The sequence below is a fragment of the Rutidosis leptorrhynchoides genome, chromosome 2, assembly GCF_046630445.1.
Source record: "Rutidosis leptorrhynchoides isolate AG116_Rl617_1_P2 chromosome 2, CSIRO_AGI_Rlap_v1, whole genome shotgun sequence".
NCBI lineage: Eukaryota > Viridiplantae > Streptophyta > Magnoliopsida > Asterales > Asteraceae > Rutidosis > Rutidosis leptorrhynchoides.
The window spans coordinates 575109853-575134756 of record NC_092334.1 but is presented as its reverse complement, the minus strand read 5'-3'; the positions used below and the strand labels follow the sequence as shown (position 1 = coordinate 575134756).

General features: G+C 35.7%; 1 protein-coding gene across 1 annotated transcript; it reads left to right on the top strand.

Moving 5' to 3' along the window:
• Positions 1 to 17996: 17996 nt before the first annotated feature.
• Positions 17997 to 22068, top strand: LOC139889837 (putative disease resistance RPP13-like protein 1). The gene is made up of 2 exons (XM_071872759.1): positions 17997 to 21609; positions 21736 to 22068. The coding sequence occupies exons 1-2, from the start codon at positions 18154 to 18156 to the stop codon at positions 22066 to 22068; spliced, it is 3789 nt and encodes a 1262-aa protein (XP_071728860.1). The 5' UTR covers positions 17997 to 18153.
• Positions 22069 to 24904: the final 2836 nt, after the last annotated feature.

Here is a 24904-nt window from a genome sequence, read left to right as displayed (position 1 = left end):
TGAAATCATAGATGTATTTGTAAACGTTGTTTTTGAACCACAAGATTTAGTATTCCCATAGTTGATTATCAAAATCGTTTGCATTCCAAAAGTATTGTTCGCGAGCACCCAATTATCAAGACTTAACGTTTCCTTCCATTGAACCCCATCACTATAGTGTTAGAACATACACTGTTTCTCAAAAATATATTTCACCCGTAGACGGTAGCGAACCGTCCGTAGTGAGGGTTTGTCAAACCCGTATGGCCACACAATATAAGTTCTCGCTTACACCCTGCAAGTGTAACTAATGATAATCGAATTGAGGATTTTTGTTCTAACTCGCTGTGGAATGTTTGTTTTCCTTGTACTTGTGTTCAAAGTATAAAAGTAAGTAGCACCAAATGTAACAAAGTATATGTTTCTCAGCCCACAGTTTAAAGTATAAAAAGTTGTTGAAAAGGTGGGACTATGATCTCACCTCGAGTGCACGAGTATAAAAGTACTTCACAAAGTAACGTATGCATGAAAGTTGCTTAGCCTTGACCTAAACAAGTAAGTTATATCAATTAACCGGTTACGACACAAGGTCGGGTGAAATGTGTTCAATTAGTCCTATGGCTCGTTACGACTCGATTAAGTATAGCATGTGAATCACGTTGTCAAGTTTCATACAAGAAACAAGTATAAAAGCATGTTAGAATGATTGTATAAAAGTTTGGTTAAGTTTGACTAAAAGTCAAACTTGGTCAAAGTCAACGAAAAAGTCAACACGTTCGGGTTCGGTCCCGAACTATTTTTCTGAGGTTTTTATTCATATATAAGTATATTAAAACAAGTTTCATGTGAATCGGAGGTCGATAGCTAGTCAAACATTTCGCGTGAAATGCGCCAAAGTGAGCAGAATTCTGGTCAGTTTTCAAAGTGTGCACGAACCAAAACACAAACAATCACATTTCATGATCCGCAAACAATTAGAACATGTATTTTATATCATCGGAAAGCTATTTCGACAAGGAATACAACTAACCACATATCATCAATCAAAAACATCATTTACAATAACCGAAAACTCGTCAATTGATCAAGAAAGGTTTATTTTCAAAGTTTCAAGTTCGTAAAACGTATTTTATGATTCGGGAATCCAATTTACACATACGATATGCCGTTTTGAAGGTAATGAAACATACATTACTACTAAACACTAACAATTAACATTCCATGGCATTTAAGCATCCAAAAGTTCATGTCAAGAACTATCAAACCCTAGTCAAACATCACAAAATCATTAATCGGGTTTTGAAGTTTTCTTAATCAACCTACACATCCAAATGTGGCTAATGATACTAGTAACACAATTAAAACACGCACTTTAACAATCTAACAACATTAACTCATCCAAAATCAAGGATTAAGCAAACCCATTTCAAGTTCATGCTAGTTACTCCAAAAACAACAAATCGAGCAAACCAAACATATATTCATGTTACACACGAGCCATAGACACTAACTAACACGATTTCAAGTATATAAAACGAATTTAGAGAAATTTAGTGTTTTAGAAATGTTACCCAAAATGGATGAAATTGGTACCAAATCGAAGAGGATGATGAGAGGATCCCGAATATGTAATTTGTTTTGAAGTTTGCTTCCCGATCCGAATTTAGATGATGAAATATATTTGTGTTCTTGAGAGAAAAAAAGAAAGAAAGAGAGAGATGGAGGGATGATGGAAATGGTGGAAAAATGGGTTGACTAGTTGACCTAGTCAACTAGTTTGCCCATTTGGCAACTCCGGTCCCTCGAGTTTCAAAGCGGGTGCGGGATTTAACCGATCGAGTATTTTTAAAACGCAAGTTAACGAGAGATGTTATAATTAAATGACGGAATTATTATGAACGTTAGTCAACGGAAACTACGAATTTAAATAACGAAATGTATTATTTAAAAGAAAAAAGACGGTGTTAAAATAAATTTAACGGAAAAAGGCGGGATGTTACAGAATCTACGGAAGCAGTCAGGCAAAGATAACAATAACATATATGCTAAGATATGAATTAGCAGATACGCTAAGATACGAATTTTATCTATACACTATTCATGCAATCATTGCAGTAAGATGTGTCTAGACTAAGAATGATAATCAGGTAATTTCCTAAGGATGATAAACAGATGATTTCCGACAAAATGATAAGCAAAACTTTTGACATGCAGACACGGTCGAAGTCCAGACTTACTAATATAACCTAACAACTACTAGGTCAAAGTCCAGACTTATTAATATAACCTAACAACTACTAGGTCGAAGTCCAGACTTATTAATGCATCCTAACAATTACTAGTTAGACACACTAATGCAAGACCTGGTTCGCTACGACCACCGCTCTGATACCAACTGAAATGCCCCGTTCTAATCCATCTGGACGAAGTCTTCAACAGTTGGTCCCATTGCGAGGTTCTAACCTCTATATGCCATGAACGACTCCATGTAATATGAGCAAATGCACAGCAGAAGATTTCTTTCATACCTGAGAATAAACATGCTTTAAAGTGTCAACCAAAAGGTTGGTGAGTTCATAAGTTTATCGTAAACAATAAAATTCATCATTTTGATAGACCACAAGATTTAAATCCTGCATGGTACAAATGGGCCCGAATCCTATACCCACCTGTAATGTACATGCGATATCTTTTAAATACAGTACACCTTTCTCATGTACGAAATCATCTTTCATAAATCTTAGTAACCGTACACATATCTCGTGCACAAAAATAACATACACATAACATGTGTATAAAATTATTCTCTCGATACATAACATTCATATCAATTAGTGGCAATTATCATGTCCACATAATTCAACGGTGGCAATTATCATGTCCACATAATTCAACGGTGGCAATTATCATGTCCACATAATTCAACGGTGGCAATTATCATGTCCACATAATTCAACAATAATCTGCAGAACTTCTGTCTGCATAATAATTCGTTCGAGGAATGTTTTGCTTGTGTCTATCTCGTCAAACATTTATAAAAGTATTTCATGTATTCGCAGTTCAAAATAGATTTCAAAAGCATTTAATAAAGCAGTTGTAAAAACAGCGCATGTATTCTCAGCCCAAAAAATATAAAGGGTAAAAAGGCAAATGAAACTCACCATACTGTATTTCGTAGTAAAAATACATATAACATCATTGAACAAGTGTAAGGTTTGTAACATCCCGCGTTTTCCGTTAAATTTATTTTTAACACCGTCTTTTTTCTTTTAAATAATACCTTTCGTTATTTAAATTCGTAGTTTTCGTTGACTAACGTTCATAATAATTCCGTCATTTAATTATAACATCTCTCGTTAACTTGCGTTTTAAAAATATTCGATCGGTTAAATCCCGCACCCGCTTTGAAACTCGAGGGACCGGAGTTGCCAAATGGGCAAACTAGTTGACTAGGTCAACTAGTCAACCCATTTCATCCATTCCATCATCTCCCTCATCCCTTTTCTCTCCATCTCAAGAACACACACACAAACCCATTCCATTCATTCATCATCTAAATTCAATCTTGGAAGCTCACAACAAATCCGATTACATATTTGGAATCCTCTCTTCATCCTCTACAATTTGATACCAACTTCATCTCGTTTGGGTAACATTTCTAAAACTCTAGATTTCTCTAAATTCGTGTTTTTGATTTGAAATGGTGTTAGTTAGTGTCTATGGCTCGAGTCTAACATGAATATATGTTTGGTTTGCTCGATTTGTTGTTTTTGGAGTAACTAGCATGAACTTGAAATGGGTGTGCTTAATCCTTGATTTTGGATGAGTTAATGTTGTTAGATTGTTAAAGTGCATGTTTTAATTGTGTTACTAGTATCACTAGCTTCGTTTTGATGCGTAGGTTGATTAAGAAAACTTCAAAAACATGAATATTGATTTTGTGATGTTTGACTAGGGTTTGATAGTTCTTGACATGAACTTTTGATGCTTGAATGCCATGAAATGTTATTAGTAAGTGTTTAGTTGTAATGTATGCTTCATTACCTTCAAAACGGCATATCATATGTGTAAATTGGATTCCCGGAACTTAAAATGCATATTGATGAACTTGAGGCTTTGAAATGAGCGTTTATTGATCACATGACGAGAATTCGATTGTTGTAAATGATGTTTTTGTTTGAGGATTTGTGTTTAGTTGTGTTCCTTGTCAAAAGAGCTTTCCAACGGTATAAGATACGTCTTCTAATTGTTTGCGGTTTGCGTTTTGCGTTTGTTTGAAGTTTTGACCAAGACTTGAACCTTGAAAACGACCTGACACCAGACCATGTGTTATGTCGCGGCGCGACACCCCTTGCCGCGGCGCGACATTTGCCTTGTCCAGATTCTGTCCAACTTTTCCATTTTATCAAAAATGTTTGCCATGTTCTAGACCTCCAATTCACATGCAACTTGTTTTAACATGCTTATATATGGATAACTAGCATAGAAAATTTGTCCGAGACCCGACCCGAACGTGTTGACTTTTTCGTTGACTTTGACCAAGTTTGACTTTTAGTCAAACTTAACCAAACTTTTATGCAATCTTCCTAACATGCTTTTATACTTGTATCTTGCATGAAACTTGACAATTTGCTTCACATGCTACATAATCGAGTCGTGTCGAGCCATAGGACTAATTGAACAACTTTGACCGATCGTGTTTACCGTTATTTGATACAACCTATATGTTTAGGTCAAGGCTAAGCAACTTTCATGCACACGTTTACTTGTTGAAGTACCTTTATACTCGTGCACTCGAGGTGAGATCATAGTCCCACCTTTTCAACAACTTTTATACTTTTAAATCGTGGGCTGAGAAAACATATACTTTGTTACATTTTGTACTACTTACTTTTATGTTTTGAACACAAGTGTGAAAACAAACATTCCACGTGCGAGTTAGAACAAAATGCCTCAATTCGATTATCATTAGTTACACTTGCAGGGTGTAAGCGAGAACTTATATTGTGTGGCCATACGGGTTTAACAAACCCTCATTCGGACGGTTCGCTACCGTTATGCGGATGAAATATATTTTTGTGTTTTAGTGTGGGTTCTAGCACTGTGTGGTGGGGTAACGTTGGTTAAGTTTTGATAATTGAGTGCTCGCGTATAACAACACTTTTGGAATGCAAATGATTTGGATAATCTACGTTATGGATATACAAAATCTTGTGGTTCAAAGACAACGTTTAATACTTACTAAACCTATGATTTCACCAACGTTTTCGTTGACAGATTCTTCTATGTTTTTCTCAGGTCTTGCACGATATGTGATACATGCTTCCGCTCACTATTTGATACTTGCATCCGATGTCGAGTATACATGCATTTCATGGAGCGTCTTTTGACTTTACTTTAAACCGTGTCGCCTAGATTTCAATCGTACTTATAACGTTGTAACTTAACTTTTGGTTGAACAATTCTTGTAAACTTTGAAACAATCTTTATTTTGAAATGAAGGCGACATATTTTGGTCAAACGTTATCTTAAAGACTTATAATCAGGTAATGGGACCCACGTAGCCGACGCCGTCACTTGACGATTTGTTGGGGTCGCTACAGTTGGTATCAGAGCTGGTTTAACCTTAGCCGTAAAGGTAGTCACGCGCGCCGGCTGTTAGGCCGGGCACTCATACGGACTATGCTTTTTGGCGGGTTAATCGTAGAGGGGGTTCTCACAGTGTTACCTGTGACGAAGCATTGGCTCTTACCCCTTGCGATCCCTTGGAATTTGAGGGTTGGCAGTTTGGCAGAAATGCGGGCCGTAAAATCAGTGTCTGAGGTACACTCAGTGGTCACCAAGCGGTTAGCTGGAAAGGCACTGGGTGGGTTTCTACCCCATCTGTCGTTACAGTTGGTATCAGAGCCTTGGTTGTAGGGATTTAGAGTTCATTTGTGTCCACCCCGAGTCATAGGGTACATAGGTGAATCTAGACTACAACCGGCATATAGACTGAAGTAGGGATTACTTGACTAATTGTGCATTTATACTCGAACTCTTATATCATATCTAACTCGTATTCGATCTTAATCTTAAGTTGATAAATTTTGTTGATGCGCCACTTTGACTTTATGAAGTAATGTTAAATGCACATGAGAATCAGGGTAATATAATTTCCGGGATTATATTACGGTGATTCACATGGACGTTCCGACATTATGACATAAAGAATTTAAGGCGAGTCAAGGAAAATTTTCTCTACATCATCCTTCCCTATCATGATTAGTATTATTGAGAATACTAATCAACGATATTCTTGTGTCTTGAAGGAACAATGCTTCCCCGTCGCGGACCACGTAATGAAACTTCCGAACAAGCTTTTCAATGCATGATAGCCACCGCCATAGGTGCGGCTATGGCTAGTATCTCCTCCGACATCAATAACAACCACAACCACAACAACCATGGAGCCGGTAATTCAAACGAGGGTTGCTCCTACAAAACTTTCATGGGGTGCAAACCTCACACCTTCGATGGGACCGGAGGACCGGTTGTGCTCACCCGATGGTTTGAGCAAACAGAAGCCGTTTTTAGCATAAGCGGTTGTCGGGACCAAGACAAAGTCAAATATTCCACCCACACTTTCGCCGGTATCGCCCTCACATGGTGGAATACGTATGTGCTGTCGGTGGGTATCGATGAAGCTCACACTCTCTCATGGGCCGACTTAAAGAAAAAGATGATCACCGAATACTTCCCGCGCGAAGAGACCCGTAAGCTCGAACACGAACTAAGAACTTTAAAAGCGGTCGGGAATGACCTAAAGGCATATAATCAACGATTTTCTGAGCTATCCTTGATGTGTCCAAACCTCGTGACCCCCGAACCTCTAAGGGTTGAACTTTACATGGATGGTCTTCCCAAGAGCATCAAACAAGGAGTAATGTCATCCAAACCCAGTAATCACCAAGAGGCCCTGAATATGGCCCGTCAATTGAACGAAACGGTAGACGAGATTGAAGTGCCGGCACCTAAAGCCGAGGATGAGTCGGGTGACAACAAAAGAAAATGGGAAGCCCCCCAATCGAGTAACTACAACAACAACTTTGCCAAGGAACCTCTCACCCCCGTCGGCAAGAAAAGTTATGCCGGGACACGACCTTTTTGCAACAAATGCCACAAGCATCATTTTGGTGAATGTGGCAAGCTAATTTGCCATCGGTGCCAAGGTAGTGGTCATATTGCCAAGTATTGTGGAAGTACCGCCCCCGTCACTCAAAAGGGGCCCGGCGCACCAAAGCCGAGTATTTGCTACAAATGTGGCCAATCGGGTCATTTTAGGAATGAATGCCCAAAGAATAAAGCAAAAACCAACGCGCGCCGTTGAACTTACAACATCGACACCTAGGATGCCCGAGACGATGATGGACTAGTCACGGGTACGTTTCTTCACAACAAACCGTATATTTCATACTCGTTCGATTCGATTACCGCTAGACGTTTTACGACCAATACTTTGACTTGTACTCATTACCTTCCATCTTTTCCCCTAGATACTATTTAGGCAATTTAAGCGACCAACGGAAAAATATTGTGTGCCTATAAACTTTATTGGAGGAAATACGTTAAGACTTTTGACTTGACACCTATAGAACTAGGGAGCTCGGAACCTATTCGTAAAAAAAAAAAAAAAAAAAAAAAAAAAAATGTGTTTCCCCATCATCTTGTATAGATTATTGTGAACTGAGTAATTTTCGGTTGGAAACCGATACCCTCTCCCTCGCATCCATGACCTCATGATTATTTGCACGAATCCCGTATGTTCCAAATCGACCTCCGTTCCGGTTATCATCAATTGGGGGTTAAGTGAGACGATGTCTCCTAAGCCACTTTCCGAACTCGCAACGTTAGTTGTAAATCTCTCTTAGTACCGCTTGAATTATTTAGGGCTCGCCCGTATCCATAAACCTCTTGAACCGCGTATGCAAATTCATACAGACTAATCTGTTATCGTATTTATAGATGACATCTTAACTTATTTAAGTAAAGAAGAAAACGAACAACATCACCATCTTAAGCTCGAACTTTTGAGAAAAGAGCAACTTTATACCAAATTCTCCGAGTGAGAATTTCTGTTGAACGAAGTCCAATTTTCTAGACCATGAAGTTAATGGTCAAGGAATTACAATCAATCTCGAAATCAAGCCACATGTAATCAGGAAACTCTCCCAACTCAGACTTGTATTCGTAAAAATCTTAGATCTCACCGGTTGTTACCGAAGATTCATTTCTGACTTTTCTCGTATTACACGACTTTAATCTCTCCACGATCGAACCTTGAGCGTGATTCTTCACACCAACATTTCTAGCTAAATTCGTACAACACCAGATGGGACTCAAATATGGAAATATTTCTACTTGGACGCCGAAAGGCATACTCTCTCGACTCGAAATCAACGGGACGGAAATTCGTTATTTTGCACGAAGAATTCAAATACTAAATTGTGGATCCGATCAATATTCTTGTCATCACGTACCACACTACATACCTCTGTTATTTCACCGTTACCGTCTGATATTACTGGAAATTAAGATAACACACAATCCAACGATATTTCACTCTTCTTTGACTTAACGCCCTTGTGTTTCTGATAATCGGTCAACCATCATTCAACCCCGAACTATACAACTACGTGTACTACCTCGTTTCTCTTTCAGACTTCAACTTTCGACAACTAGAGGCACGTTATAGCAACCTCGAGATGCAAGCTCATCCTATTCTAAGTCCTCATTTCACTCCTATCTTTATCGCTCGCATTTCCGTTTAAAGAAATTCCTCATATTACCTAAGTATTCGCCACGAGGATGAATAGTCCTAACGAACATATTTCGAACCCTAACTAACTTGTTCAAACGTATCTTAAGAGATTCTATTCCAACACGGCGTATCTTTGTCAATTATTCCGTATCAAAATACTCGTTTCACTTCTAGTTTTACAAGAAACCTTGGAGACCCGTTTAGACATGAGTACCGCGTACCACCCACAAACCGACGAACCGAGCAAACGAACGATTTACGTCTTGGAAAGACATGTCACAAATTCGTATTGTCACCTTTAGTAGATCACTCTTACAACAGTAGTTACCACTCGTGTGTTCACGCGCACTTTCCGAAACCCTATATGACCGCTAATGTCATACCCCTGTTCATTTAACCAAGGCATCAACCACCGAAATCTGAACTCCATCAAGAAACAACAATTGAAATCATTCAAATCCGAGGAGGGCTCGAGACGATCCGTAGTCGCCAGAAGAGTTATACTAAACTTAGATGAAAACCTCACAAATCCCAGTGTGTAACCGCGTAATATTGAGAAACCGCACCTTGGAAAGGTGTAATCCATTTTGGGAAATCGAGAAAGGTTATATCCGCAATATTGAACCTTTTGAAACCTTGGGGCGTATTAGAGCCGCTTCCTACCATTTAGAACGGCCGACTCAATTAAGTTTCCGTTTACCCTACATTTCGTGTAACAAACTTAGAAACGTGTCCTGCGGAACAGGAACGTGCAATCCTGCTGGATACATCAACTATCGATGACAAACTTCTCTTCATAGGAAAACCAGTTGAAACTGGGGATCGTAAAAACCGAACCTTAATGCAACGTAAAACCCTGACTATCCAAATTCATGAGAACCCTCAAGAACGTACTTTCACTTATTCATAGCATTGACAACGTAAAGTCTCGAGTAAGAGATATCGACTACTACTTCCAACTAAATTTCGGGACGAAATTTCTTTTGAGTTGTGGATAATGTAACATCCCGCGTTTTCCGTTAAATTTATTTTTAACACCGTCTTTTTTCTTTTAAATAATACCTTTCGTTATTTAAATTCGTAGTTTCCGTTGACTAACGTTCATAATAATTCCGTCATTTAATTATAACATCTCTCGTTAACTTGCGTTTTAAAAATATTCGATCGGTTAAATCCCGCACCCGCTTTGAAACTCGAGGGACCGGAGTTGCCAAATGGGCAAACTAGTTGACTAGGTCAACTAGTCAACCCATTTCATCCATTCCATCATCTCCCTCATCCCTTTTCTCTCCATCTCAAGAACACACACACAAACCCATTCCATTCATTCATCATCTAAATTCAATCTTGGAAGCTCACAACAAATCCGATTACATATTTGGAATCCTCTCTTCATCCTCTACAATTTGATACCAACTTCATCTCGTTTGGGTAACATTTCTAAAACTCTAGATTTCTCTAAATTCGTGTTTTTGATTTGAAATGGTGTTAGTTAGTGTCTATGGCTCGAGTCTAACATGAATATATGTTTGGTTTGCTCGATTTGTTGTTTTTGGAGTAACTAGCATGAACTTGAAATGGGTGTGCTTAATCCTTGATTTTGGATGAGTTAATGTTGTTAGATTGTTAAAGTGCATGTTTTAATTGTGTTACTAGTATCACTAGCTTCGTTTTGATGCGTAGGTTGATTAAGAAAACTTCAAAAACATGAATATTGATTTTGTGATGTTTGACTAGGGTTTGATAGTTCTTGACATGAACTTTTGATGCTTGAATGCCATGAAATGTTATTAGTAAGTGTTTAGTTGTAATGTATGCTTCATTACCTTCAAAACGGCATATCATATGTGTAAATTGGATTCCCGGAACTTAAAATGCATATTGATGAACTTGAGGCTTTGAAATGAGCGTTTATTGATCACATGACGAGAATTCGATTGTTGTAAATGATGTTTTTGTTTGAGGATTTGTGTTTAGTTGTGTTCCTTGTCAAAAGAGCTTTCCAACGGTATAAGATACGTCTTCTAATTGTTTGCGGTTTGCGTTTTGCGTTTGTTTGAAGTTTTGACCAAGACTTGAACCTTGAAAACGACCTGACACCAGACCATGTGTTATGTCGCGGCGCGACACCCCTTGCCGCGGCGCGACATTTGCCTTGTCCAGATTCTGTCCAACTTTTCCATTTTATCAAAAATGTTTGCCATGTTCTAGACCTCCAATTCACATGCAACTTGTTTTAACATGCTTATATATGGATAACTAGCATAGAAAATTTGTCCGAGACCCGACCCGAACGTGTTGACTTTTTCGTTGACTTTGACCAAGTTTGACTTTTAGTCAAACTTAACCAAACTTTTATGCAATCTTCCTAACATGCTTTTATACTTGTATCTTGCATGAAACTTGACAATTTGCTTCACATGCTACATAATCGAGTCGTGTCGAGCCATAGGACTAATTGAACAACTTTGACCGATCGTGTTTACCGTTATTTGATACAACCTATATGTTTAGGTCAAGGCTAAGCAACTTTCATGCACACGTTTACTTGTTGAAGTACCTTTATACTCGTGCACTCGAGGTGAGATCATAGTCCCACCTTTTCAACAACTTTTATACTTTTAAATCGTGGGCTGAGAAAACATATACTTTGTTACATTTTGTACTACTTACTTTTATGTTTTGAACACAAGTGTGAAAACAAACATTCCACGTGCGAGTTAGAACAAAATGCCTCAATTCGATTATCATTAGTTACACTTGCAGGGTGTAAGCGAGAACTTATATTGTGTGGCCATACGGGTTTAACAAACCCTCATTCGGACGGTTCGCTACCGTTATGCGGATGAAATATATTTTTGTGTTTTAGTGTGGGTTCTAGCACTGTGTGGTGGGGTAACGTTGGTTAAGTTTTGATAATTGAGTGCTCGCGTATAACAACACTTTTGGAATGCAAATGATTTGGATAATCTACGTTATGGATATACAAAATCTTGTGGTTCAAAGACAACGTTTAATACTTACTAAACCTATGATTTCACCAACGTTTTCGTTGACAGATTCTTCTATGTTTTTCTCAGGTCTTGCACGATATGTGATACATGCTTCCGCTCACTATTTGATACTTGCATCCGATGTCGAGTATACATGCATTTCATGGAGCGTCTTTTGACTTTACTTTAAACCGTGTCGCCTAGATTTCAATCGTACTTATAACGTTGTAACTTAACTTTTGGTTGAACAATTCTTGTAAACTTTGAAACAATCTTTATTTTGAAATGAAGGCGACATATTTTGGTCAAACGTTATCTTAAAGACTTATAATCAGGTAATGGGACCCACGTAGCCGACGCCGTCACTTGACGATTTGTTGGGGTCGCTACAAGGTTGGCCTCGAATTCACGAACCTCAAGAAAAAGCTTCCAAAAATATAACGAACATAAAGTGTCTTCGCCCGGGCTCGAACCCAAGACCTCTCGATTCAACAAAACACTCCTCACCATCCGTCCGTTTATGTTTTCTGATATAATATTAGACACTAATATAAATAACCCATGTTCATTTCTATCTTCATCACATTCAGCCCAACAGATTAATCTAGCAGGCTCTCGGCCCAAAACAACTAGGAGATCACGGCCCAACATGTAAGTCCAACAATACAAGGTTTTATAGCCCACAACAAAAAAACGCAAGCCTAGTAACATGTTTTAATACACTTGCACGATGAAATTTTTGGTGGTGGGGCTCGTTAAACACAGGAACACCAAACGTAATTTTCCTCTTTACAGCTCATCCTAACCAATTATTCATTTATCATCATTGTCCCTAATCCTTGTCTTCATTTACTCTAATCTTCGTAACAGGAAGTAAAAGAAGAAAAAATTTAAAAGCAAGCAGCCGCCTTAACAGAAAAATAGAGTAGCTGCAGTATTTAATAACAGCGAATGATTTGTAGTAATATAGCAGCGGTTTATGATGGTTTATAGTGGTCGTGTTGGTGTCCTCCAACGGAACAGAAACAGCAAGGAAAAACATGTGCAGTATGAATAATAAGGATGATGATTTTATGTAGGTTTTTGTGGTCCTTAATGTTACAATCGAATATAATTGTAGCAATATATCCGATGATGATTACTTTGGTTAAACAGAAAATACGAACAATTAGGTTTCGTGAAGGTGGTGGTTGAATATGGTGGTGACTAGGGTGTTTGGCTTCGGTTGTGTTCAATAGAAAACAAAAGTATAAAGTAGATGCAACGAAGGAAAATAGCAGTTACGATCTTAGTGTTTTGCAGGTGTGATCATGGTTGTTTGGGTTTGGTGGTGGTTTTGAGGGTTGTGGAACCAATGGATTTAGTGTTCGGTTAACAAGGTTTAAAACAAAAGGAAACAACAAAGTGGTGGTTCGTTATAGTTTAAAAACAGAAACAGAAAACTGAGTAGCAGCAGCCTGAGTTAACCATGTGGCAGTTTATGGTGTTTTAAATGGTGGAGGTGGTGTTTTACGTGATGATACAGAAACAGTCTGGTATCACTAGCATCGAACAACAACAGTTGGTGTTTGTGGATTCATGGAGAAGAAAAATAAGAGAGAAGGAGGAGAGAGATATATGAGACAAGTGGATGACTTTAAAATCTTAAGTGTATATGCACATATAGTGATACTTTAATAAAGTATCAAGTTAGGGAAAGAAACAGATAGATATATTTTGTTGTATGCAATCACGGACTTACATAAGGAACGAAGAAAATAATTATAAAGTGGAAAGTAATAAGAGTGATAAAGGGTGATACTGATATATGCATGTATGTGTCTATGATATACATAGATATGTAAAGTTAATAGAAACCAATCAATTCAGAGAACAAATTCGATGCATGTGAATTTTTCACTTTTTGAAAAGTTTAGCCTCCCTTTCATTTTTCTCTATTTGTTTCGTTCTATCTCGTGAGTATCATTTGGTATTTCTTGTCATTACTTCAGCTTTATTGTCTATGTAAATGTAAATAGTGACCATTCTATAAATCCAAGGGTGGGTATCCTTAAATTTATGCTAGTGATGATAAAAATATATGATTGACTATTTAATAAACATGAGAGTGGAAGACACGTGTAAGTGAGTGACTATACATAATAACATATAACATATAGTCGTTCCACTCTTCCAGAACATCGTAAAATATATAAAAATATTACAAGTAATAAATATTGGTTATGATTCCTTGTTAAGTTTAAAATTATCATCATCTTCATGTTTCTCTCACTAACTAGGTAATAAGGGTCTAGAAACTAATTGATTTATCTTCAAATGACACACTGCATTATAAATGTATTCAAAGTTTGTTTATATATATATATATATATATATATATATATATATATATATATATATATATATATATATATATATATATATACACACACAAATAGTTGTTCGTGAATCGTCGAAAACAGTCGTAGGGTAATTGAATATATGAAACAGTTCAAAAATTTTTGTGACTCAACATTACAGATTTTGCTTATCGTGTCGGAAACATATAAAGATTTAAGTTTAAATTTGATCAGAAATTTTCGGGTCATCACAATGTATATACATTTTAACTGAGTCGTTAAGTCATCACTAGTCGTTACATGTAAGTGTTGTTTTGAAACCTTTAAGTTAACGATCTTGTTAAATGTTGTTAACCCATTGTTTATTATATCTAATGAGATGTTAAATTATTACATTATCATGATATCATGATGTATTAGTATATCTTAATATGATATATATACATTTAAATGTCGTTACAACGATAATCGTTACATATATGTCTCGTTTCGAAATCCTTAAGTTAGTAGTCTTGTTTTACATATGTAGTTCATTGTTAATACACTTAATGATATATTTACTTATCATTTATCATGTTTATCATAGTGTAACAATATCTTAATATGATTCATATGTAATTAGTAAGCCGTTGTTATAACGATAATCGTTATATATATCGTTTCGAGTTTCTTAATTCAATAAACTCATTTTTATGTATATCACTCATTGTTAATATACCTAGTGAGATACTTACTTATCATACTATCATATATATATATATATATATATATATATATATATATATATATATATATATATATATATATATATATATATATATATATATATATATATATATATATATATATATATATATAGTTTTTACAAGTTTTAACGTTCGTGAATCGCCGATCAACTTGGGTGGTCAAATGTCTATATGAAACCTATTTCAATTAATCAGGTCTTAACAAGTTTGATTGCTTAACATGTTGGAAACACTTAATCATATAAATATCAATTTCATTTAATATATATAAACATGGAAAAGTTCGGGTCACTACAACACATGAGCAAACTTAATATGCTAAAACTAACAGAAGTTAGTGACGAGCTCACCCGTATCAAAAGTTGAGAAATGAAGGTCAACGAGATCAAAATAAAAGAGGAAAATGTTACATGTGTCGTTTGATCCAAAGATGAAGTAGCAACTGATTTTGGTCAATCAAAAATTCGTATAGACAAGCATAAAGATTTTCATTATTAATTTTGTTACAACTTACCTAAATATTGTATATGATCACCATTGTCATATAATAATATGGTTTTAAGTTTTAACATAAACTTAATTCAAAATAACATAATAAAAATCTTTTAAAAAAAAAAGTCATTATCGCACTGTATTTTTTGTTTATGTTCAGTTTTACCTCTTATTTTTTATTTTTTTATTTTACATGCATAAAGTAAAAGTATAAAAAAAAAAATTAACTTATTATTCTTATATATTTATAAAATATACTATTAATTTGGAATAAAACGGCAGAAAATCAACCATGGTCATCAAATAAACTAAATTGTATATTGGACTATTAAAATTAAATTGTGACAAAAAAAAAAAAAAAAAAAAAATCTTATACTCTATATGATTTTACGAAAATAAAATAGAATACTCGTCTAACTATAATTTAAAGTTTACAATCGAATAAATATAAAAATAATCTATCTATATTCAAATGGAGATAATTTTTTTTTTTTTTGAATAGCGGTTTTGGAATCAACTTTTGTTCCATACACTTTAAATCTTCATCGATCTCATCACAAATGTTCACGTAACTATTTTGGAATGTTCAATTTTAAATGGACAAAATTTCGTTCCCCGTTCCTGAACTTTACATCAAATTTGACTCCTCGTCCTTTTTTTTTGTGCATCCATCGTCCCTAATGTATCACAATTCTACATCCATCGTCCTTTTTCTTGACTCCTCGTCATTTTTCTTTCTGTCAATTATACATCCATCGTCCCTAAAAAGGACGAGGAGTGTAGAATTGTGATACATTAGAGACGAGGAATGCAAAAAAAAAAAAAAAAGGATGAGGAGTCAAATTTATTGTAAAATTCATGGACGAGGAATGAAATTTTGTCTTTTAAATGTTAACATTTACTCTTAAGAGATAATATTTTTGATTGATAAATAATGTTAAAAGTGAGATTTTTTTAAAACTTTGTGAAAATTAAGGAGACTTTTAATGAAACAGAAGTAATATATATGATCAGACTACTATACCCTTGTAACTAAATTAATTTGACTTTCATATTTATATTTATTATCCACCAAATGGCTTTAGTTATTGAGTCGACAACAAGTGTCGATTTACTGATGACTTGAATGACTATAAGAGCTTTAATTAAATTTCAGGCATGATTTAAAACTTATAGAAAATTTGATTTTATTATTTTCATGACGTCTCAATTTTTATTTTTAATTTAATTTTATTTTTTTGAAAAATGTTTTCTTACTTATTGGTCGAAGATCCATTCGGAATCAACCTCTCTATCCGTCGAATAGAGAGATAGATGACTTTCTCTACTTTTGAGAGTGTTTTCACTCTGAGTAAAGAAATGACTTTTTTTATTCTCGGATAAAGGAAAGATTGTCTCCATGTAACCCCCTAGTATAGACCACTAATGTGTTACTTGGTTTTGTTTTTGTTGTTTTATTTATTAATATTACTGTTACTATTACTATTATCCACCAAATGGAGCTGTCATCGATCCGCCGATCATATTCTCCTCCACAAAACAAATCGTCAAAAACAAAGAATTAAAAACCAAGATCTTCCAAGAAACAACCAATCACAGCAAACTACTTCTAATCTAAAAAGTTAGATGACATGCATTTGATTTTACTTTCAGTGATATCTTCGTCTTCGACCTGTTTCAATTATGTACAAATCAGATCTAGGCATTTTGATTTTTGCTTATCCATCGATGAAGATCGATAAATTAGATCTAGGCATTTTCGATTTTGTACCGGAATATCCCATAATCTGGCAAGGACAATAAAATAACATGTTTTTTTTTTTTTTTTTTTTTTTGCAGATCTATTGTTAATGTTTGGAATAATCAATAAATACAAAATGATATAGTGAAAGAATTGGTTAGGGTTTTGATGGTGGTTAACAGTATCGAGTTAAATGATAGAGAGTGGGTAAAATAGTCAATTCATTAAAATGGTGTGTATTAAAGCGAAACTACCGAAAACTTTGGCCGAGTTTTGCGTACACGAGCAAAGACCCTCAAAATAAAGCCCTGCATTTTTTGTGGAATTGAAATTATTTGAATGCATGCAAAATTAAGGTTGGATTTACCTGAGAGCAGTGGTTACTGTGATTGTTAATATTGATATCGATACTTATTATTAGAGTAGTTAAAACAACAGCTTTTTGGTGGAATGATAGTTCAGTTTTGCAATATGGTTAAAGTATCATGTATTCAGTATTCATGTACGTATGTTATCTTTACTTTTTAAATTATTTGAATATTCGAATATTGATATTTATATATATTATTTCCTTTTTTAAATATAGAGGTAAAAGTTTTCATGTAGTGTTTTGTATTGTGGGCGTTTGTCTTTGAAGCACGGGCAGATTTCTGTGCGTTTGTGATTTTTTTTTTTAATTTTTTTCTACCTTTTTCACCACTTTTTAACCGAACCTCCAATCATATTTTGACACATCACCCACAAACGCCCTTACAAAAGACCCCATTACAACTCACCCCAAAATGTTATGGCCAGTCACAGTTTTTACCCAAAAAGTGCAACTGGCAATTCACAGTCACCATTATCTATGGTAAATATATCTGATATGCTCTGTTTTTCTTATTGGCTACTACGCCGTAGATTTTTGTGTGGTTGATCGAGTAAACGTTGACCATATCAACGACTTAAAACTCCGGCAAATGCACGAGGGTTCTTAGCAACAACCATTTTCATTACACCCAATTCATCTATTTACTATAATCTCTACTCGATCTCTCTTCATAAACTAATTAAGTAATTAACAATGGCTGAGGTTATGGTTTCTGAGATCCTCATAGTTCTTTTTGAGAAATTAACTTCTGAAGGTGTTAAGAAAATTGTTCGCTCTTGGGGAATTCAATCCGAGATCAAGAAGTTGGAGAGAATATTGTTGCAGATCCAAGCTTTGCTTAATGATGCTTCTGAAAAGGAAGTAACTAATGAAGCTGTTAAACTGTGGTTAAATGCTCTCCAACATTTGGCTTACGATATAGACGATATACTCGATGGTTTAGCAACGGAGGCTATGCACCGTGAGTTCAACGAAGAATATGTTGGCAGCACCTGCAAGGTAAAAATCCCAACTTGGTTTACAAATTTCTCACTAAGTAATCGTATGGGTCGCAAGTTAGATGATATCACTGCCAAGTTGGAAGATTTGGAAAAAGAAAAAACTAGGCTTGGTTTGGTTGTGAAAGAAGATAGGCCAAAAAATATAAATAGAAAATACCAAACCTCTATGGGTGGGGTTGGTAAAACGACTCTAGCCAGACTTTTGTATAACGACAACCAGGTGAAGGATCACTTCGATCTCAAGGCGTGGGTTTGTGTTTCAGATGATTTTGATCGTTTTGGTATAAGCAAAGTTATCTTTCAATCTGTAGCTGGCCAGAATAAAGAATTTGCAGATTTAAATCTACTTCAAGTAGATCTTAAAAATCTACTTACGGGGAAACGTTTTCTGTTAGTGTTGGATGATGTATGGAGCGAAAGTTATGACGATTGGGAAACTCTGGTTACTCCATTTCATGCATGTGCTCCTGGAAGTAAAATCATCTTGACAACAAGGAAGGAACAACTGCTCAAGAAGATTGGCTATAATCATATAGACCATCTGCAGAGCTTGCCACATGATGAATCTCTATCTTTGGTTGCTTTACATGCTTTGGGTGTAAATAACTTTGATTTACATCCCAAACTTAAACCATATGGAGAAGGTATTGTGGAAAAATGTGGCGATTTGCCTTTGGCTTTGAAAGCAGTTGGGAGGTTGTTGAGGAGCAAAGGAAATGGAGAAGAAAATTGGAAGGAAGTGTTGAATAGTGATATATGGAGACTAGAAGATGGAGGTGGGATAAAAGCCCTTAAATTAAGCTACCATGATCTTTCCGCGTGTTTAAAGCGGTTGTTCGCATACTGTTCTTTGTTTCCAAAAGACTATATATTTGATAAGAGGGAGTTGGTTCTGTTGTGGATGGCGGAAGGATTTTTGCACCATTCGATTCCAGACAAGTCAGAAGAGGACTTTGGCCATGAATGTTTTGATGAGTTGTTGTCTAGGTCATTTTTTCAGCATGCACCAAGTGACAGATTGTTATTTGTGATGCATGACTTGATGAATGACTTGGCGACATCAATTGCTGGTGAATTTTTTGTTAGGTTAGATAATAAGATGGAGGAGAAGGATAAAGGGAGTAAAGGATTGGAAAAGTATCGCCATATGTCATTTGTTCGTGAGGAATATGGAGCCTATAAAAAGTTCAAGGCATTCGAAGGAGCTAGAAGTTTGAGAACGTTCTTGGCAACGTCTGTTGGGGTGATAAAAAGATGGGATTATTTCTACTTATCTAATAAGATTTTGGTTGACATACTTCCGGAGCTACCCTTGCTAAGGGTTCTCAATTTAAGCAATTTCCAGATAAGTGAGGTCCCAGAGTCAATCGGAAATTTGAGGCATTTGCGGTATCTTAATTTATCTCGAACTGAGATCACACAACTACCAGAGAGTGTCTGCAATCTCTATAATTTACAGACACTGATCCTGTTTGGATGTGAAAGTTTAGTCAAGTTGCCCAACAACTTGTCAAAGCTTAAGAATCTGCGGCACTTTGACATCAGAAAAACTCCAGGTTTGAATAATATGCCCTTAGAGATGGGTAATTTAAACAGCCTACAAACACTCTCCAAAATCATTCTTGGAGGTGAAAACGGCCGATTTAAAACTTCTGAGTTGAAAGAATTAAAGAACCTGTGCGGGGAGATCTCTATAGAATGTTTGGAAAAAGTGCAGAATGTAACTCATGTACAAGAGGCAAACTTTTCGCACAAGAGGATTAGCAAGTTAGAAGTGAAATGGAGTGATGATGAGTTTGATGGTTGTCACCGTAACCATGTGCTTGAAAAGGAGGCTCTAGAAGGGCTGAAGCCTCATAATGATACTTTAAAAAAACTCAAAATAGTGTCATACGGAGGAATAGAGCTTCCAAATTGGGTTGCACATCCCTCTTTTGGTGGGTTGTCACGTGTATCGATAAGTGGCTGTAAAAAGTGTACATGTTTACCATCACTTGGGCAGCTACAGTCACTTGAGGAGTTGTTTATTGGAGGCATGGATGAGGTGTATAATGTGGGTTTCGAGTTTCTTGGTACTACTGGTGTTGGTGTTTCATTCACGTCACTTAAAACTCTATGCTTTGAAAATATGAAGGGGTGGGAGTCATGGTCAACAAAAAGTGGGGTAGTGTTTCCGTGCCTTGAGAAGCTTATTATAGTAGGATGTCCTAATCTGGTACAAGTATCAATCGAAGCATTGCCACCACTAAGACATCTAGCAATTACCAAGTGTGATCACATTGTGTTGATAAGTTTGGTTCGTGCAGCTTCATCAGTCACCACGTTATTCCTAAACGGTATTTCAGGTCTTACTGATGAGGTGTGGAGAGGTGTTATAGAATATGTAGGGGAAGTTGAAGAATTATTTATATGGAGGTGTGATGAGATAAGATACTTGTGGGAATCAAAAGTAAAGGCAAGTAGGGTTCTTGTGAGTTTAAGGATGTTGTCTGTATCTAATTGTAATAATTTGGTGAGTCTTGGAGAGAGAGAGGAGGAAGATGATGGTGATGATGATGATAAGAATGGAAACAATCTCCTCCTCACATCTCTTAAACTACTTCAAATATCTAATTGTAATAGAATGGAGCGTTGTAGGTGTCCAAACAACATTGAGACATTGAGTATTGAATTTTGTGATTCACTTACAGATGTTTCCTTTTTATCAAGAGAAGGAGGACATAATCTTAAGTCACTTACAACTTGGTGTTGTAAAGGAGGAGACAAGATGCTTATCAACAACAACAACAACAACAACAAAGCCATGCTTTTGCTTCAACATGTACGTATAGACAATTTTCGGAATCTGAAACTCATCCTTGAAATGAAGTGCTTTGTTCATCTGACCCGTTTAGAAATTCGCAATTGTGAAAGCCTGGAATCAATTCCCGATCAGCAATTGCCGGATCTCACCTCGTTAACAGAACTGGCCATTTGCAAATGTCCAAAAATGGATGGTTCATTTCCTCGAGGGCTTTGGCCTCCAAAATTGAAAATCTTAACAATAGGCAAGTTGAAGAAGCCCATATCAGAGTGGGGCCCACAGAATTTCCCAACGTCACTCGTTAACCTAAGCTTATGTGGAAATGATGATGATGATGATGATGATGTGAGTATTAATACTCAGTTTTCTCGTCTTCTTCCGTCATCTCTCACCTCTCTTTCCATATATGATTTTAAGAGATTGGAAACAATATCAATATCAATGGGACTGCAACACCTCACCTCATTCCAGCATCTTAGAATTAAAGACTGCCCAAAGATGAAACATCTCTTACTTCCATCATCTCTTACTTCTCTCGATATAAGATTTTTGGAGGAATTGGAAACAATTTCAAAGGGACTGCAACACCTCACCTCCCTCCAACATCTTCAAATTTTATGTTGCCCAAAGTTGAAAGATCTACCACAAATGTTGCCTTCACTTCTCAGTTTGGCAATCACTGATTGCCCGAAGCTGAAAGAAAGGTGTAGTAAAAGTAAAAGTAGAAGAGGATCCTACAACTACAACTACTGGCCCCTCATCTCCCATATCCCCAAAATCGACATAGACAATGAGTTGCAATGAAGGTATTCCATATCTCTTTTCTTTCTATTTCTGCATTTATAATCTGGTTTTGATACAATCGAAAAAACATATTTTTAATACTATCGCATCTCAAATGTTAACATAATGCGTACAAATAATGAATGATGAATCATTTTAATAATGCACTCCCTGATTATAAACAAAAGAATTGATAAGTTTTTTTTACTAGATGCTGTATGAACAAAACAATTACACTAACGATCCAAGTTTCTTACAGCAGTAACTTGCTAAGATTATCATTTCATTATTATATGTTGAAACTGCAACTTAAAATCTTGATAACAGTTGTTTGAAATGTGCAGTCAAACATTAACATTATGTAGTATACAAATCTTAAATGACTTTAATAATGTACTCCCTGATTATAAACAGAAGTTTTTTTTCTGACTATGCCACATGAATAGAAAAGTCAAATAATTTTCTCTTAATTAGCTTAGGAAATTATATTCATATAATAATAATATGCTTTGGGGGAATTTCTACCCATTTAACCCTTTTCTTTTTTTTGTTTCGCTACAAAAGTATCTATTTATCTATGTTGTGGTGAAACATTGCACAAATTGACGCATTCATAGGAGAAATTGCCACATCTATTGCTAACTATTGGTTTGTTACACTAGGTGTATCATCAGGCACTTCAAATATTGCAAGTGCTTTTCAGTTTTGGGTAGAGATCAATTGTAGTGGTTCCAGATGACATTCTTCCACTGCCACCTGTAATTAAGTCACCTAAATGCTAGCTATATAGAAGATACATGGATGTAGGTACCATTACTACATTTAAAACCTTCATTTTTAACACCTTAAGATGTAGGCATCAATGTTAACTTAATATATTGTTTGTTAGGAATTTAATGCAAAAATATCACCGTGACCAACTGGTGTCGGTAGACAAGTTACAAATGACTTCAAGACTTTCTTCACTCGTATATACCCCCAACCCCATCGGATCCAAGGTAGAGAAATATTCTGAAAATGAAGATTTGAGATCATCATAAAAAAGGCACCAAATTAGCAAGCAGTTTGTACATTTGCAAACGGGAGGTTGGACCTGTTGAAAGTGTTGGCTTTTCTATTGGAAATAATTTTTATTGTTAATTCGATCTTTTGTTTGGTTAGGTGCATTGTTAGTTTATTTTCGTTTTTTGTTAAATAAAAATAGATTTAATTTATATATATGTTTGAGGTGGTGTTGTGTTATGCATAGTGTAATATTTGTGTGAAGATAAGAACCATAAAAATTCGCCAAAATACACTTTTTTCAATGTTTTCGTACAAAATACATTTTTTTTAAATTATCATTTTACACCATTCGGTCGACCACCATATTGTATGGTCGACCTCTTCATTTTTCAATGTGGTCGACCAAAGTTTATAAAGGCATTGGTCGACTACAATGTTAGGCTGGTCGACCATTGTAGTCGACCAAAAAAAGCACGGGCGACCAAATTGATGGTCGACTACCCATACTAAACACTGATATAGCGAATTCCACATTTCAAAATACAAATTTTCGCTCCACAAACCCTAGATACAAACCATCAACCATGATTCATTGCAAAAACACTAATTCGATCATCATCCCTGATTATTCACATATCGATTTCAAAGATAAACCCTAATTCGATCAATCCTGATATCTGCAATTCTAAGTAACATACTTCAAATAGTCCATCGAGAATCACATTGAATCAAATGTTTTTGAAGAATCAGATTGCCAAAGATGACAGATGTGGAGGTAACCTGAAATTCTTATTTTGTAAATTCAAAGTAAATTTGATTAATTCTTTGAGACATTAAATCGAACACTTGATGTTCGATTTAATGTCTTTGTATACGTGTATGTATATGTATATGTAACTGTATATGTATATATAACTCTATATGTAACTGTATGTATATGTGGATGTTTGGAAAAGTTAATCCAACAAGAACATAATAGTAGATCATCACTTACAACAGAAGCAGACATATTGTGAGTAGACAATATAAGATCAGAAGTAAAGTTGTGTAAGAATTAAAAAAAACTGAGGAGTATTTATAGGCTTGAAACAATATAAAAAACTCTAAAATCCAAAAAATCTTACCTAATATCAATAAAATTTTATCTGATAAATCTTATCCAAAAAAATGTGTTGTTTTTGCACAGATGGTCGACTATTTAGTCGACCAGGTTTAACATGCTAGTCGACCAAGATTTGCTTGTTAAGTTGGTCGACCAAATAGTCGACCATTTTATCGATGTAGTCGACAAACAATATGAGAAAATGTTGGTCGACCACCCTGAAAATTCAATAGGTCGACCAGGCGAAAGGGTGGTCGACCAAATTGTTGGTCGACCGAATGGTGTAAAAAAACTATTTTTTTTAAACAAGTGTATTTTGAACGAAAACTAAAAAAAAAATGTGTATTTTGTCGAATTTCCCTTCTTTTATGTTATTCCCTTGTTCAAGTGAATGTGGCATCTTCTTTCGCAACACCTTATGTGATTTGTTCATGTTGTTTGATGTTCGAAATACATTACCCTTGGCCGAGTGAATATTGCACTTTCGTTGAAAAAACTCGTGATTTGTTCTTTTACCGAGTTGACCCAGTAATGTAAGTTTGTGTTTATTAATTTATGCTTACCTTACGGTTAAGTTTAGGCGACATTATATAAAACGTTTTAAAGTAGCTGTAGGCTTTTATAATGTGTCTTGACAAGTCCGTTGATAATGTCAACGGCATGTAACTAACTAAGGGCAGATTGATATATAGATAAATTATCCTCATGGTATGTTAATCTACTATACATACAAAACGTGAACAAGGACAT

What these genes read in the sequence shown, in the direction of transcription:
- LOC139889837 (XM_071872759.1), top strand. Translation starts at nt 18,154, where the DNA reads ATGGCTGAGGTTATGGTTTCTGAGATCCTCATAGTTCTTTTTGAGAAA. An exon ending in ATGATGATGATGATGATGAT is followed by an intron (nt 21,610 to 21,735) that starts GTGAGTATTAAT and finishes ACCTCATTCCAG; the next exon opens with CATCTTAGAATTAAAGACTG.